The sequence below is a fragment of the Hylobates moloch genome, unplaced genomic scaffold, assembly GCF_009828535.3.
Source record: "Hylobates moloch isolate HMO894 unplaced genomic scaffold, HMol_V3 SCAFFOLD_19, whole genome shotgun sequence".
NCBI lineage: Eukaryota > Metazoa > Chordata > Mammalia > Primates > Hylobatidae > Hylobates > Hylobates moloch.
The window spans coordinates 35,170,339-35,183,485 of NW_026652294.1; the positions used below are offsets into that span (position 1 = coordinate 35,170,339).

At 41.5% G+C, this 13,147-nt stretch overlaps 1 protein-coding gene and 1 non-coding gene across 6 annotated transcripts in view; one reads left to right on the forward strand and one right to left on the reverse strand.

Moving 5' to 3' along the window:
* ZZEF1 (zinc finger ZZ-type and EF-hand domain containing 1) overlaps nt 1-13,147 on the reverse strand; it is a 136,898-nt gene that overhangs the window by 97,693 nt on the left and 26,058 nt on the right. For all 5 annotated transcript variants that reach the window (XR_009211131.1, XM_032138334.2, XM_032138333.2 and 2 more), the window contains exons 3-7: nt 12,404-12,598; nt 9,724-9,895; nt 7,712-7,911; nt 4,768-4,978; nt 820-936 (exon numbers count right to left, since the gene is read on the reverse strand). Coding sequence is in view for 4 of the 5 variants with exons in the window: in XM_032138334.2 (XP_031994225.1) it covers nt 820-936; nt 4,768-4,978; nt 7,712-7,911; nt 9,724-9,895; nt 12,404-12,598 (895 nt within the window). In the remaining variant the exon portion in view is untranslated. The remainder of the gene's footprint in view (nt 1-819; nt 937-4,767; nt 4,979-7,711; nt 7,912-9,723; nt 9,896-12,403; nt 12,599-13,147) is intronic.
* LOC116459544 (small nucleolar RNA U13) lies at nt 10,031-10,131 on the forward strand. Its single transcript, XR_004245594.1, has one exon. It is a non-coding gene; the product is annotated as a small nucleolar RNA U13 (small nucleolar RNA).

Here is a 13,147-nt window from a genome sequence, read left to right on the forward strand (position 1 = left end):
CCCCATGTAAGTGAACACCACAAGTAACATTAACCTGCCATGTGCTTTCTACAGGTTTATCCGAAATATTTTTCAAAATCCTTAAGACAACCTAAGGAAAAATTAAATCAATCCAGAGAGCTAGGGAATGAAAGCCTCACTTCTATAATCTTTAATCTTTAAATATCAAATAATACCAATAAGCTACTGTAATAAGCCTCTGCTATTAAGAAGCCTTGGGTAATGAGCTGGCTTGACCAGAGAGTTGAGGGTTTATGTCTTAAGCACAAAAAATGTATTACACTGAATTACACTTCTTTGCCTTTAATTTAAACACATTATACTGAAAAGTTAAAAACTGTCTAGATGGCTCAGGGACTGGTTTGTCCTCTAATGCAGTAATGTCCTCAGGGCTCTCTGAGGCAGAAGTGAGTATCCCCACACAAAGTGGTTTCTTCTATCAAGCTATCCAGGCGCCCTTTCCCAGTTCTATAGGTAATCAGGCTCCCTGGACCTGCATGTGAATGTCAGCAGGTTCTGAGTGAGGGAAGGCTATGCCAGTTGGACTTTGAGACACCTGTTCTATCAGAATCACAGGACTACTCCCCTTGGGCCCTGCAACACCCCTCACCAACCTCCCCAGTTCTTCAGGTCAGGTGATACTGCTAAATAATGGAGTTTAGATGAGTGAACTATTATGTCACTTTCTCTTTAGCTGCTAAAAAGCAACCATTTTTAGTGGTGATTGTTAAAAGATTAATATATATTTTTTAAAGAACTTAACAAGCATATGTGCACTCCACTCCTCACAGAGTTTACCCTCATCAGCCTTGATTTTACCTAGTTATCCTTATGAGGAAACTGTCCACTTCTTCCAGCACATTAGGAGAGAGGAAAGTTGAGAAATCTGTAGATCCTGGTGAGAGAGAGAGTGGAGGCATGTGCCGCAGCGCCTTCCTAGAAGAGGAAAATGTAAAATGTAATCAGAACAAAACCAGACCAAATTTAGACAAAAAATAAACTGTTAGAAGCTTGTTTTGACTAATCCCTTATAAACAGACAGTGTTCCCACAGAGAAGCTGGCACACAACATAAACTGGCCCTTCTTTTTTTTTGAGACGGATTCTCGCTCTGTCACCCAGGCTAGAGTGCAGTGACGTGATCTCGGCTCCCTGCAACCTCCGCCTCCCAGGTTCAAGCGATTCTCCTGCCTCAGCTTCCTGAGTAGCTAGGATTACAGGAGCCCGCCACCACGCCTGGCTAATTTTTTTGTATTTTTAGTAGAGACGGGGTTTCACCATCTTGGCCAGGCTGGGCTTGAACTCCTGACCTCGTGATCCACCTACCTCGTCCTCCCAAAGTGCTAGGATTACAGGCATAAGCCACCGTGCCCGGCCTAAACTATCCCTTTTTGCCCAGGAGTCACAGTGCTAAATAGTTTAATAGGGTTTTGTGTTTGTTTGTTTCTTTCTTTCTTTCTTTTAGGAGTTCTGCCTCCTCTGTTGAATAAAACTTATTCAACTCTCTGGAATCCAGCTTTCATGTTAAGTAGTACTAGAAAAACTGACCCAAGAGGCAGAGCAGCTTGAGGCTCAGTAGAAAATTTATTTTATAATTTGTTCAGCAGCAACAGGGAAAAAAAAAATTTTTATACCTAGGATCTGAAGATCTATGGTATCTAAAGATGTGTCATGAATTTTATGTTCTCTTAAACAGATCAGCACATCACCGTCTCCATTCCTGCCATGTTTCTTGGCCTTTCCACCTTAATGTCTGTTTTAATGTTTCCCTTTTCTTGTCTTTGCCTACATTTATCTTTCTGAATCCCCCAACAGCTTTACCTCCTCTAGATTAGCAGTCATCAAAAATTTACACAACAAATGACTTCTGAGCCCTACTGTGTGCCAGCAACTGTGCTAGGTGAGTGAGTGTGCCATGAAAAATTTCAAGGTATTCTGTGAATGTATCAAAAATAACTCAAAATTCTACAACTGATAGTCACTTAATGATAATGGTAATGAAAATCTCTGAACAATTTCATTTCTACATTTCAAAATAGAGACAATACAGCAAAGCTAACACTGTGTCGGCTCGCACTCTGCCCTAGTTCTGTTCCTGTCTACATAATGAGCCGTTTTGGGGTTGCACAAACATGGCAGCTACACAAAGATGCAGCTGATCAGTGAGGTCTAATGCACACAAGTAGCACGCAATCATTTACTGAATTTATTTCCACTGATATAGGCAAACACTTCCGACCCAAAATATTCTTTTCCTTACCTATTTTTCCTCATTGATATTTTTTTCAATAAATCTTTAATTTTAAAACAGATTTAGAACACTCATCTTTTAGTGCATGAAAATATCATTGCAGATGAACTAGTAAAACTGAGCAGGGACACAAACTTTAAAATCTGTCCATTCTTCAACCACTTGCCACATCTTCAAAAAAAATAATATAGAAACCTCTTCCTTTTCCTGAAAATCCAGTCCGTAAGATGGGGCTGTGCAACGTAGGCATTTGTATGTGTCTGGGTAGTAAGGGGGAGTAGTCATGGTGGCCTACAGTGAGGTTTTAGAGCCTGAGCAGGGTGAGAAAGGTGTCTTCACAAAGGTACGGCCCGATACGGAATGCAGGCACCAAGTAGGGCAAGAAGGGTGGCCTGGCACAGGGTATAGGAACTCACGGAAGATAAGGGCATCTGTGCAAGGGTGGCCACAGCAGCAGCTCTGCAAAAGATGCCGGAGAAGGAATGGGATAGGGAGGGTGTCCATGCAAGGGCAGGGGCAATGGGACACTGGTTACATAGAGGCGAACTGAGTAAGTATAAAAACGTATCAAGGATGATGGGAAACAAGTTTCTTAGTATCAGAGAAGGGAGTCACAAATAAACAGGCCAGGCGTGGTGGCTCATGCCTGTAATCTCTGCACTTTGGGAGGCCGAGGTGGGCGGATCTCCATCTAAAGAGCCCCTGATTCAGAAAAATGGCTGATTCCAGGACTAACGCAGGGAACATTCAAGATAAGCCGGGAATATCTTGTGTCAGAACATATGGAAGCATTCTAAGAATAATGGGACATGTCAAAAGGACACACGAGCCAGACTGAAGGGGCTGCCACCAGCCAGCTCCAGGATAATATAAGCATCAAAACTGTGGCTGACTATAATCTAGTACATAAAATAGGAATCCACTAATAAAAGGTTTGATGAGGAATGAGATATTTACATAGTCTCAAAGTACCACCTTCAACATATTTATTAATTATGAAGTGAAAAATACTTATTTTATAATGGAAAAGTCTGGCAAAAACCACTTTAATCAAGTGATCAAAGTTAACAAGACTGCACTAGAATGAGGACTATCTGAAGTTGTGTGCAACCCGACGGGATGCAATGAGAACAAAGCATCACTTCTATGATATTCCTGCTAGAGACAGGTAACAAAACCTCAATCTGATCACGATGAAACATCAAATAAACCAGAACTGAAGGACACTCTTCAAAATAACTGACCTGTAATTTTCAAAAGTATCAGGGTCAAGGAAATACTGAGGAAAGTCAAGGAAATACTGAGGAATTGTTTCAGAATGAAGGAAACTAAAGAGACCTGACAATGAAATGCAGAGTATTTCGCTGGATCCTTTTGCTGTAAGGGGCGTGACTGGGGCAACGTGCAAAACTTGAAGGGAGTCTAAGGATGAGATGGTGGCAACATAGCAATGTACACCAATGTGGACTTCCTGATTTCAATGGCTGTCAGTAAATGTTCTTGTTTACAGGAAATACACACTAAAGTAGCAGGAACGATGGGGCACAGGCTGGCAAATTACTCTCTAATGACTGAGGAAGGAAGAAATAACAATTATTTGTTAAATGTAAACTTGCAATGCTTCTCTCAGTATGAAATAATTTAGTGAGAATACATGTTACAACAGGAAGAAAGAACAAGGTATGGCCAACTATTACCCTTCAGAGCAGCAGTGTTATTCGCTAACAGTTTTACTCAATAGTGCTAACAAATCTCAAAAGATGTCTAGAGAACAAAATATTAGCAATCTCTTTTTGGCTGATACTCTCACCACCTACACTATAGGTACCTATTATCAGTTACTGAATCTGCACAATACTAATATTTCAGTGCTGCTATAGCTGGTTGTATTTGTCTTATATGTTACTACTTGGTCTTTTTGCCCTAATGATTTTTTTCAAAAGTACTCCACATTTCAAAACAAATTAATTTAGTACCCCTAAAAAGATTTCACTCATTCGTGGAAAGAGCCCTCAACTGATCCATTACTGCAGCCTGGTCATGTGAGTTCAGGAAAGGTCACAACATCTGCATCTATAAAATGGGGTAATTTTCACAGGTACATTTCAGTGTCAGTAGGTAAAATAATAGACTGCATCTGAAAGTGCTTTATCCAACATCAAATCCTATATAAACATGAGCAATTATTTCCCAATGGACAAGGAACAGGCACAGCATAAGTGACCTCCTCACAAGACTGGTCCACTTAGTGAGCTGATGAAGAACACTGTAGGAACTGTGTGAGGAGGAGCAGGAAGGTGGAATGGGCACTTTTTCAGTCTGTAAAGTCAGAACGTCAATCAAAGAGAGAAACACTGTGGAGCTGAGAGGCACGAACAGGAAACACTAGGGCACCTGAGGCCGAGCTGACTGAGCCACAACGATTAATGACGGAAGGCTGCTCAGTGATACGCCCTAAAGGATGACGGGAGAATAAGGGCATGTTGAGGGGGCTAGAACATAGAGAGAATGACTTACTGAGTATTGTGCAGCACTGTCTGGACAAAGGCGGGATTTGTCTCCATAGAAGCCGTCACCAGAGATGTCAGCAGAGACCAATACCATATTGCAGAAGCATCTGAGACTGAGACCCCAGACTTCTTAACTCTCTGAAAGCCAACAGCCCTGAGACCATGAATTCTAGTGTCGCAGCCATCACTAAGACAACGCTTTATGTTAATCTGGACATCTGTCGAGCACAAACAAAAAATTCAGTATTGGATTAACTTCTTTAGGCAAATGCTGGGCTCCCAACAAAAAGCAAAATAGTAATAGACATTTTGAAAAGAAAATTCTGAAGGTACACTTTGATGACAGAAATAAATAGCATGTGCAATGGAACTGGTATATAATTTGTCAAAAAGCTTTGACAAATCTAAGAAATCATAATAATAATATGTGAAATTAAGGGTGGTTTAAGTCTTTACAACAAAACTTCTTAGGAACTTAGGAGTCTTGAAAAAACTACACAAAGAACATTTTAAAACAAGCCTGTCTGAATACATGGTAAGAACATTTCTAGAATTCTTCCTAGGATTCTGAAATTTGGATTAAGTTATAGAACAGTGGCTGGCTTACAAGCAATTGTGAGAATTTATTTTTAATAATCAAATCCAAACAGATGACACAGACATGACTCACTTTTAAGAGATGTCACAATTTCTTATTTGGGTCGGAGGAGAGAAGGTAAGAAGTTAAAAAGGACACAACTTAGAGAAAATATCACAATATAAGACAGGAAGCTTCTAATCCACAGGCCTAACTACTTATTTGCCTAGGGGTGAGACACAAAGACTCTACCTCCCTAGGCCTCAGTTCCTTTGGACAAAGAATACTTCTTTTGGCCCTGGAAAGCATTAGAAGAAATGAGATAAAACATGAAGCATTCCAGCTCCCTGAATGAAATAAGCCCGGAAAGCAATCATAGAATTGTGATTATTTCCAAAATGCTATGTGTAAAGCAAGGTTATAATGGCATAAAATTGGAAACAACCTAAATGTCCAAGAATGAGGGGTGGGTTAAAAATTATGGCTTTTTTTTTTTTTTTTTTTTTTTTGAGATGGAGTCTTGCTCTGTCACCCAGGCTGGAGGAGTGCAGTGGCACAATCTCAGATCACTGCAACCTCCACCTCCCGGGTTCAAGTGATTCTCCTGCCTCAGCATCCCAAGTAGCTGGGATTACAGGCATGCGCCACCACACCCGGCTAATTTTTGTATTTGGTAGAGACAGGGTTTCACCATGTTGGCCAGGCTGGTCTAGAACTCCTGACCTCAAGTGATCTGTATGCCTCAGCCTCCCAAAGTGCTGGGATTGGAGGCGTGAGCCACTGCACCCGGCCAATTACGGCATATTTTTACAACACTAAATAAGGGTGTTCGTGACTATAATACACTCTAAAAAATTACAAAGAACATGCAAAGACTATCAACATTTTTGTAAAAAGATATGTATAGATATATGGGAACAGATACATACAGCTCTTTTTTAGGAAAAAAGGTGTGTACATATGTGTGCATATATGTGTCTGCATGTAAACCATACCCACACTTACACACACACATACACAAACACACGGAAAGGTCTGCAAGGATCCACACCAAGGCAGTCACAGTAACAATTCCTGGGTAGTAGGATTTGGGTATTTTTGTTTATATTTTTCTAATTTTCCAATAAGAAAATGGGAATAACATATTTTTAATGGGCCAGCACAGTGACTCATGCCTGTAATCCCAGCACTGTGGAAGGCTGAGGTGGGCGGATCATGAGGTCAGGAGTTCGAGACCAGTCTGTCCGACATAGTGAAACCCCATCTCTACTAAAAATACAGAAAATTAGGCAGGTGTGGTGGTGTGCGCCTGTAACCCCAGCTACTCGGGAGGCTGAGGCAGGAGAATTGCGTGAACCCCAGAGGTGGAGGTTGCAGTGAGCTGCAATTGCACCACTGCACTCCAGCCCAGGTGACAATGCGAGTCTCTGTCTCAAAAAAAAAAAAAAAAAGAAAAAAAATATATAGAAAAAACGTATATATTACACATATAAGCATACATAATATATAAATAAGTATAAACACATATAAAAACATTTTTATATATATGATTTTATCTATATATATATGTTTATATATATATATTTATAATCCCAACATTTTGGGAGGCCAAGGTAGGAGGGTAAAGGCCAGGAGTTTGAGATCAATCTGGGCAACACAGTGAGGCCCCATTTCTACAAAAAAGTGTAAAGAAATTAGCCAGGCATGGTGGTGCATGTCTAAATTCCAGCTACTGAGACTGAGGCAGGAAGACTGCTTGAACCCAGGAGTCTGAGGTTACAATGAGCTATGACTGTACCACTGCACTCCAGCCTGGGTGACAAAAAGAGTTCCTGTCTAAATATATATATATTTGTTTTTTGTTTTGTTTTTAATGAAAAAAATGATTTCACTGCTCTTCTATAATTTCTTTCTTTCTTTTTTTTGGTTTGAGATGGAGTCTTGCTCTGTCACCCAGGCTGGAGTGCAGTGGCGTGATCTCGGCTCACTGGAGCCGTAGCCTCCTGGGTTCAAGCGATTCTTCTGCTTAGCCCCCCAAGTGGCTGGGATTACAGGTGCCCACCCCCACGCCTGGATAATTTTTGTATTTTTAGTAGAGATGGGGTTTCACCATGTTGGCCAGGCTGTTTTCGAACTCCTGATCTCAAGTGACCCACCTGCCTTGGCCTCCCAAAGTGCTGGGATTACAGGCGTGAGCGAGCATGCCCCAACGCTTTTCTATAATTTCTACAACACTTAATGAATGAAATAATGACCACTTTTGTATATGCCCTAAGAAGCAAACCGAATCTCAAAAACTAACAGCCTCTTCACTTCAAAGTAAAAAATATTACTCCCTTGCTTTTCCCTAACCCCTCAGTTCTGCTGGACTTACAGAGCTGACTGACGTTGGCATTTTCCAGCAGCGTCACATAGCCAGTGACATTGCTGGGGATGTGCACATCTCGGACTTCCTGAAGATCGCTGGCATTCCTCCCCACAGCTACTGTCACCTGCTGTGGCATGTAGCTCTGGTCAGTGGCAGCCACTGCAATGGACAGGTGCCTAAGCACAACATCTGGCTTCATTTTTAAACTGGAAAACACAAAAAGCAGAAATTACAAATGTTTATAGCAGTCAAGAACTGACAGGATCCAGAAGTCCCATCTCAAAGAGCTTACATTTGATATACCCAAAGACTGGTTTTCCTAACAGCAACTAACTTGAAATGCTGGCTATCGGCCGGGCGCGGTGGCTTACGCTTGTAATCCCAGCACTTTGGGAGGCCGAGGCGGGCGGATCACGAGGTCAGGAGATCGACACCACGGTGAAACCCCGTCTCTACAAAAATACAAAAAATTAGCCGGGCGTGGTGGCGGGCGCCTGTAGTCCCAGCTACTCGGAGAGGCTGAGGCAGGAGAATGGCGTGAACCCGGGAGGCGGAGCTTGCAGTGAGCCAAGATTGCGCCACTGCACTCCAGCCTGGGTGACAGAGCGAGACTGCGTCTCAAAAAAAAAAAAAAAAAAAAAAAAAAGAAATGCTGGCTATGAGTTTCAAAGTCCTTCTTACCTTGACTTTCCCACATTTTTAAAAGACCTTTCAGTTCAAGATTAATCTTATTATTCCTTTTTAGCTATTTGCACAGGAAGAAAGAACAATATGAACATTCTAACAAAATCCCTTTACCTGGCAAAAAAGCTAATTGTAAACTGCATACAAAAAACTGAGTGTATTCTCTCATCTATAAATTAGATGTCTAAAGGTCAAATGTGTCCTCTAAGAGAAAACAATACTATTATTTCTGGCACTTAATTCTTCCCATTGGAATTAGCCTGTTTTCTGAGGGGAGAGGTAAAAATTTCAATAGCAGCTTCAGAGCTTCCAGAAATACCACTGTTTATTATCATCAGCTCCACTCCAGGATTCCTGACCATGCCATTTCTTCTCCTAAAGTGACCAACTCAGTTACATACAGTGAATTTCAAAAATTTATAGAAAGAGACCAGGCACGGTGGCTCATGCCTGTAATCCCAGCACTTTGGGAAGTCGGGAGCTTGAGACCAGCCTGCCAACGTGGTGAAACCCTGTCTCTACTAAAAATACAAAAATTAGCTGAGTGTGGTGGTAGGCACCTTTAATCCCAGCTACTCAGAAGGCTGAGGCAGGAGAATCACTTGAGCCTCGGAGATGGAGGTTGCAGTGAACAGAGATCATGCCACTGCACTCCAGCCTGGGCGTCAGAGCAAGGCTTCATCTCAAAAAAAAAAAAAAAAAAAAAAAAGTATAGAGAGCGACCGGGTGCAGTGGCTCACGCCTATAATCCCAACACTTTGGGAGGCCAAGGTAGGAGGATTAAGGCTAGGAGTTTGAGACAAGCCTGGGCAACGTAGTGAGGCCCCATTTCTACAAAAAAGTATAAAGAAATTAGCAAGGTATGCTGGTGCCTGCCTAAATCCCAGCTACTGAGACTGAGGCAGGAAGACTGCTTGAACCCAGGAGTCTGAGGTTACAGTGAGCTATGACTGCACCACTGCACTCCAGCCTGGGTGACAAAAATAAGATCCTGTCTTAAAAAAAAAAAAAAAAAAGTAGAGAAAGGATATTTCAAAATACAATCACATGTAAGTACTTGCTCTTTGTGGTATTAATTTTCCTGAGAAACTAGTGAAAAAAGATATGAAATCAGTACTAATCTAAAATTAATCAAATGTTATTTCCTCCTTTAAAATATCAGGGAAATTATCTGTTTATGAATATATAAGTCAGGTTACATGATCTTACATGATTCATTTTACTTGATTCTTAAAGCATCTTCATAGACAGCCACTTAAAATACAAAGAGTACGCAGTTAAGAAGAAAACATTCCAAAATTAAAAAAAATAAAAAAGTATTATATACTACCCACCGAATCCAGTGTGAACAGGCACTGCCATCTGACTGCCAGTAGGATGAGGTTTCTCCATTTGTCATCTTGTCAATGTCTGCAGAGTTGGAGGATGTTTCTATATAAGCATAGCACTTTGCTACTGACTTGAGTTTATCCATCTCTGGACTTCTAGTTAGATCTCCAGGGCTTTCTGTAGGGGAAACCAGAGTTGATTATATGACATCCCTTTCACAAAGGGAAAAAAAGAGTCATTTAAAATATCTAACAGAAATACGCTTGGTATCTGGCCCTAGAAACACAAATCTTCCTTGAAATCTCCTTCCAGATCCTTTTGTAGTTCATCAGTGTCATGAGTGGGTTTTCACGCACGTGTCAAATGTGCCTCCCTCAAACTGTTATGTCATTGGCATATTACCTAATGTGAAAATCATATGTCACCTTCCAAAGAACCCAGTGGCCAAGGATTACCCCATCATCTCATATCAGTGCAATTCTTTAATCACTGATATATTTGCAAAACCATGCCGAGAAGAAAATGGTAGATTATGGTTTGAATTTACATTTTTTAAATAATGAGTGACACTTTTTAAGCTGCTTGCTTCTGAGTACAGTCTGGTCCTGCCCTCTTCCATGTTCTTCTGGGTTAATTCATACATTTTCTGTACATGATCAAATGTACACATAAACATACATATAATAGCTAACATTTACTTGAGTGTTTACTATAACCCATGCGCTTTTTTTTGTTGAGATTTTTTTGAGAGGGTCTCACTCTGTTGCTCAGGCTGGAGTGCAGTGGTGTGATCACAGCTCACTGCAGCCTCGATCTCCTAGGCTCCAGTGATCCTCCTGCCTCACTCTCCCAAGTAGCTGGGACTACAGGCATGCACCACCATGCCTGGCTAATTTTTAAAAATTTTTTGGAGAGATGGGGTCATCCCTGTGTTGCCCAGGCTGGTGTCAAACTCGTGGCTTCAAGTGATCTTCCCACTTTGGCCTCCCAAAGTACTGGAATAATAGGCATCAACCACCGTGCCTGGCCATGCGCTTTTTATACATCCCTTATGTATTAATTCATTTTAAAAATGAAGAAACTGGCCGGACTCAGTGGCTCACACCTGTAATCCCAGCACTTTAGGAGGCCAAGGTAGGCAGATCACTTGAGGTCAGGAGGTTGAGAACAGCCTGGCCAACATGGTGAAACCCCATCTCTACTAAAAATACAAAAACTAGCCAGGCATGGTGGCACGGGTCTATAATCCCAGTTACTCAGGCGGCTAAAGCACGAGAATTGCTTAAACCTGGGAGGCGGAGGTTTCAGTGAGCTGAGATCACACCACTGCACACCAGCCTGGGAGACAGAGTGAGACTCCGTCGCAAAAAAATAAATAAAATAAATAAACTAAGGAACACAGAGTTAAATAATTGCCCAAGGGTAGAGTTACTAAAAAATTCAGTCAATTGTGTCTTTAATATGTTACAAAATTTATTTTTGTTACCCAGAATGTCACTTGTTTTTGACTCTGCTTATGATATTTTTTTTTGCTGTGAGCAAGGTTAAATTTTCATACAGACTAATTTATTAATCTTTTCTTTCATAGATTCTGAGTTTCATGCCTTGCTTAGAAAGGCTGTTCCATATTTTACAAGGTAGAACTATTTTCTTCCAATATTTTTAGCATTTTATTTTTAGTTGAACTTTTTGATCATCTGAAATTTATTTTAGTGAATGGAATGTATTAAGAATCTAGTTTCAGCCGGGTGGTGGCTCACACCTGTAATCCCAGCACTTTGGGAAGCCAAGATGGGTGGATCATCTGAGGTCAGGAGTTTGAGACCAGTCTGACCAACACGGTGAAACCCCGTCTCTACTAAAAATACAGATATTAGCTGGGCGTGGTGGCACATGCCTGTAATCCCAGCTACTCAGGAGGCTGAGGTAGGAGAATCGCTTGAACCCAGGAGGCGGCGGCTGCAGAGATCGCGCCATTGCACTTCAGCCTGGGCAACAAGAACGAAACTCAGTCTCCAAAAAAAAAAAAAAAAATCTAGTATCCAGTTTTATTTTTTCTTCAAATGGCTGACTAGGTGCCCTAACTCCATCTGTTGGCAGTTCACCTTTCCATCTTGATTTATAACGCTGACTTTATTTGGTACTATGTTCTCACATGTATATCGGGTACTATGCTTGGGCTCTGTTATGTTCCACAGACTCATCTATACACATCATGAACTTCTGTTGCCATCTCCAAGTGAGTCTGTGGTGGCTTCCTTCATTTATCCAGCAAATACTCATTGAATACCCACCATGCAACAGGCACGGTGCAGGAATGAGGAAGCAGACAAGACAGACAACACACAAGTGAATCAATAATGCTACAACTTCAGATAACAATAAGCGCGATTTCCACCATCAAACCTGCAAAGGTGACCCTGACCAGAAGGTGGGGGGGAGGGGAGGTGTTAATTAGATAAAGCAGAAAGGCATCCCTCAAGTCACATCTGAGCAGAGAATTGAATGATGAGAAACCAGCTGTGTTAGGAAGAAAGGGAATGAAGAGAAAGATCACATTCTTACATTACAAACTCATGACTCTGTATTTTCAGAAATAAAGGCAGGGAAAAGAATTGGCTATTTTACCAACAAAACAGAAGAAATGATCAGAGTATTTTCAGGAGAACCCCCCCACACACATACCCTTCTCCTTTTGTACCAGCTGATCCAGAGACTCCCTCAGCACGGAAGACCGCATGGTGCACATGTTATTGCAGTGCTCCAGCATCGGGTAGGGCATCACCGCGCTGGAGAGCCGATTGCGGTGCAGGAAGCGCAGTATCATTGACGAGTGAGTATCAAGGCCCTCCTTCGACTCCGAAAATATGTCTGTGAAACCTAAACAGATAAAATCCATTTTTGGTGTTTTGGGGAAGCCACAGTAGTTTCCACATCCCCTGCCTGGTGGCCTATCTGAATTGGCTAAATTAAAAGCAGTCATTAACAATCTTCTTTGATATTTTCAGTTTTAATTGTTTAAAAATCTAAGTTTTAAAGAAATGAACCAGTAGCATTCTGAACTTCAGAATTAATTTAGCTGGGTGCAGTGGCTCACACCTGTAATCTCAGCACTTTGGGAGACCGAGGCAGATGACCTGAGGTCAAGAGTTCGATAACAGCCTGGCCAACATGGTGAAACCCCATCTCTACTAAAAATACAAAAAAGTTAGCTGGGCGTGGTGGCAGGCGCCTGTAATCCCAGCTACTTGGGAGGCTGAGACAGGAGAATCGCTTGAACTCAGGAGGCGGAGGTTGCAGTGAGCCCAGATCACGCCACTGCACTCCAGCCTGGGCCACAAGAGTGAAACTCCATCTCAAAAAAAAAAAAAAAAAAAAAAAAAAAAAGAATTAATTTAATTTTAGTTAAAAAGAATTTTAGAAGACTTG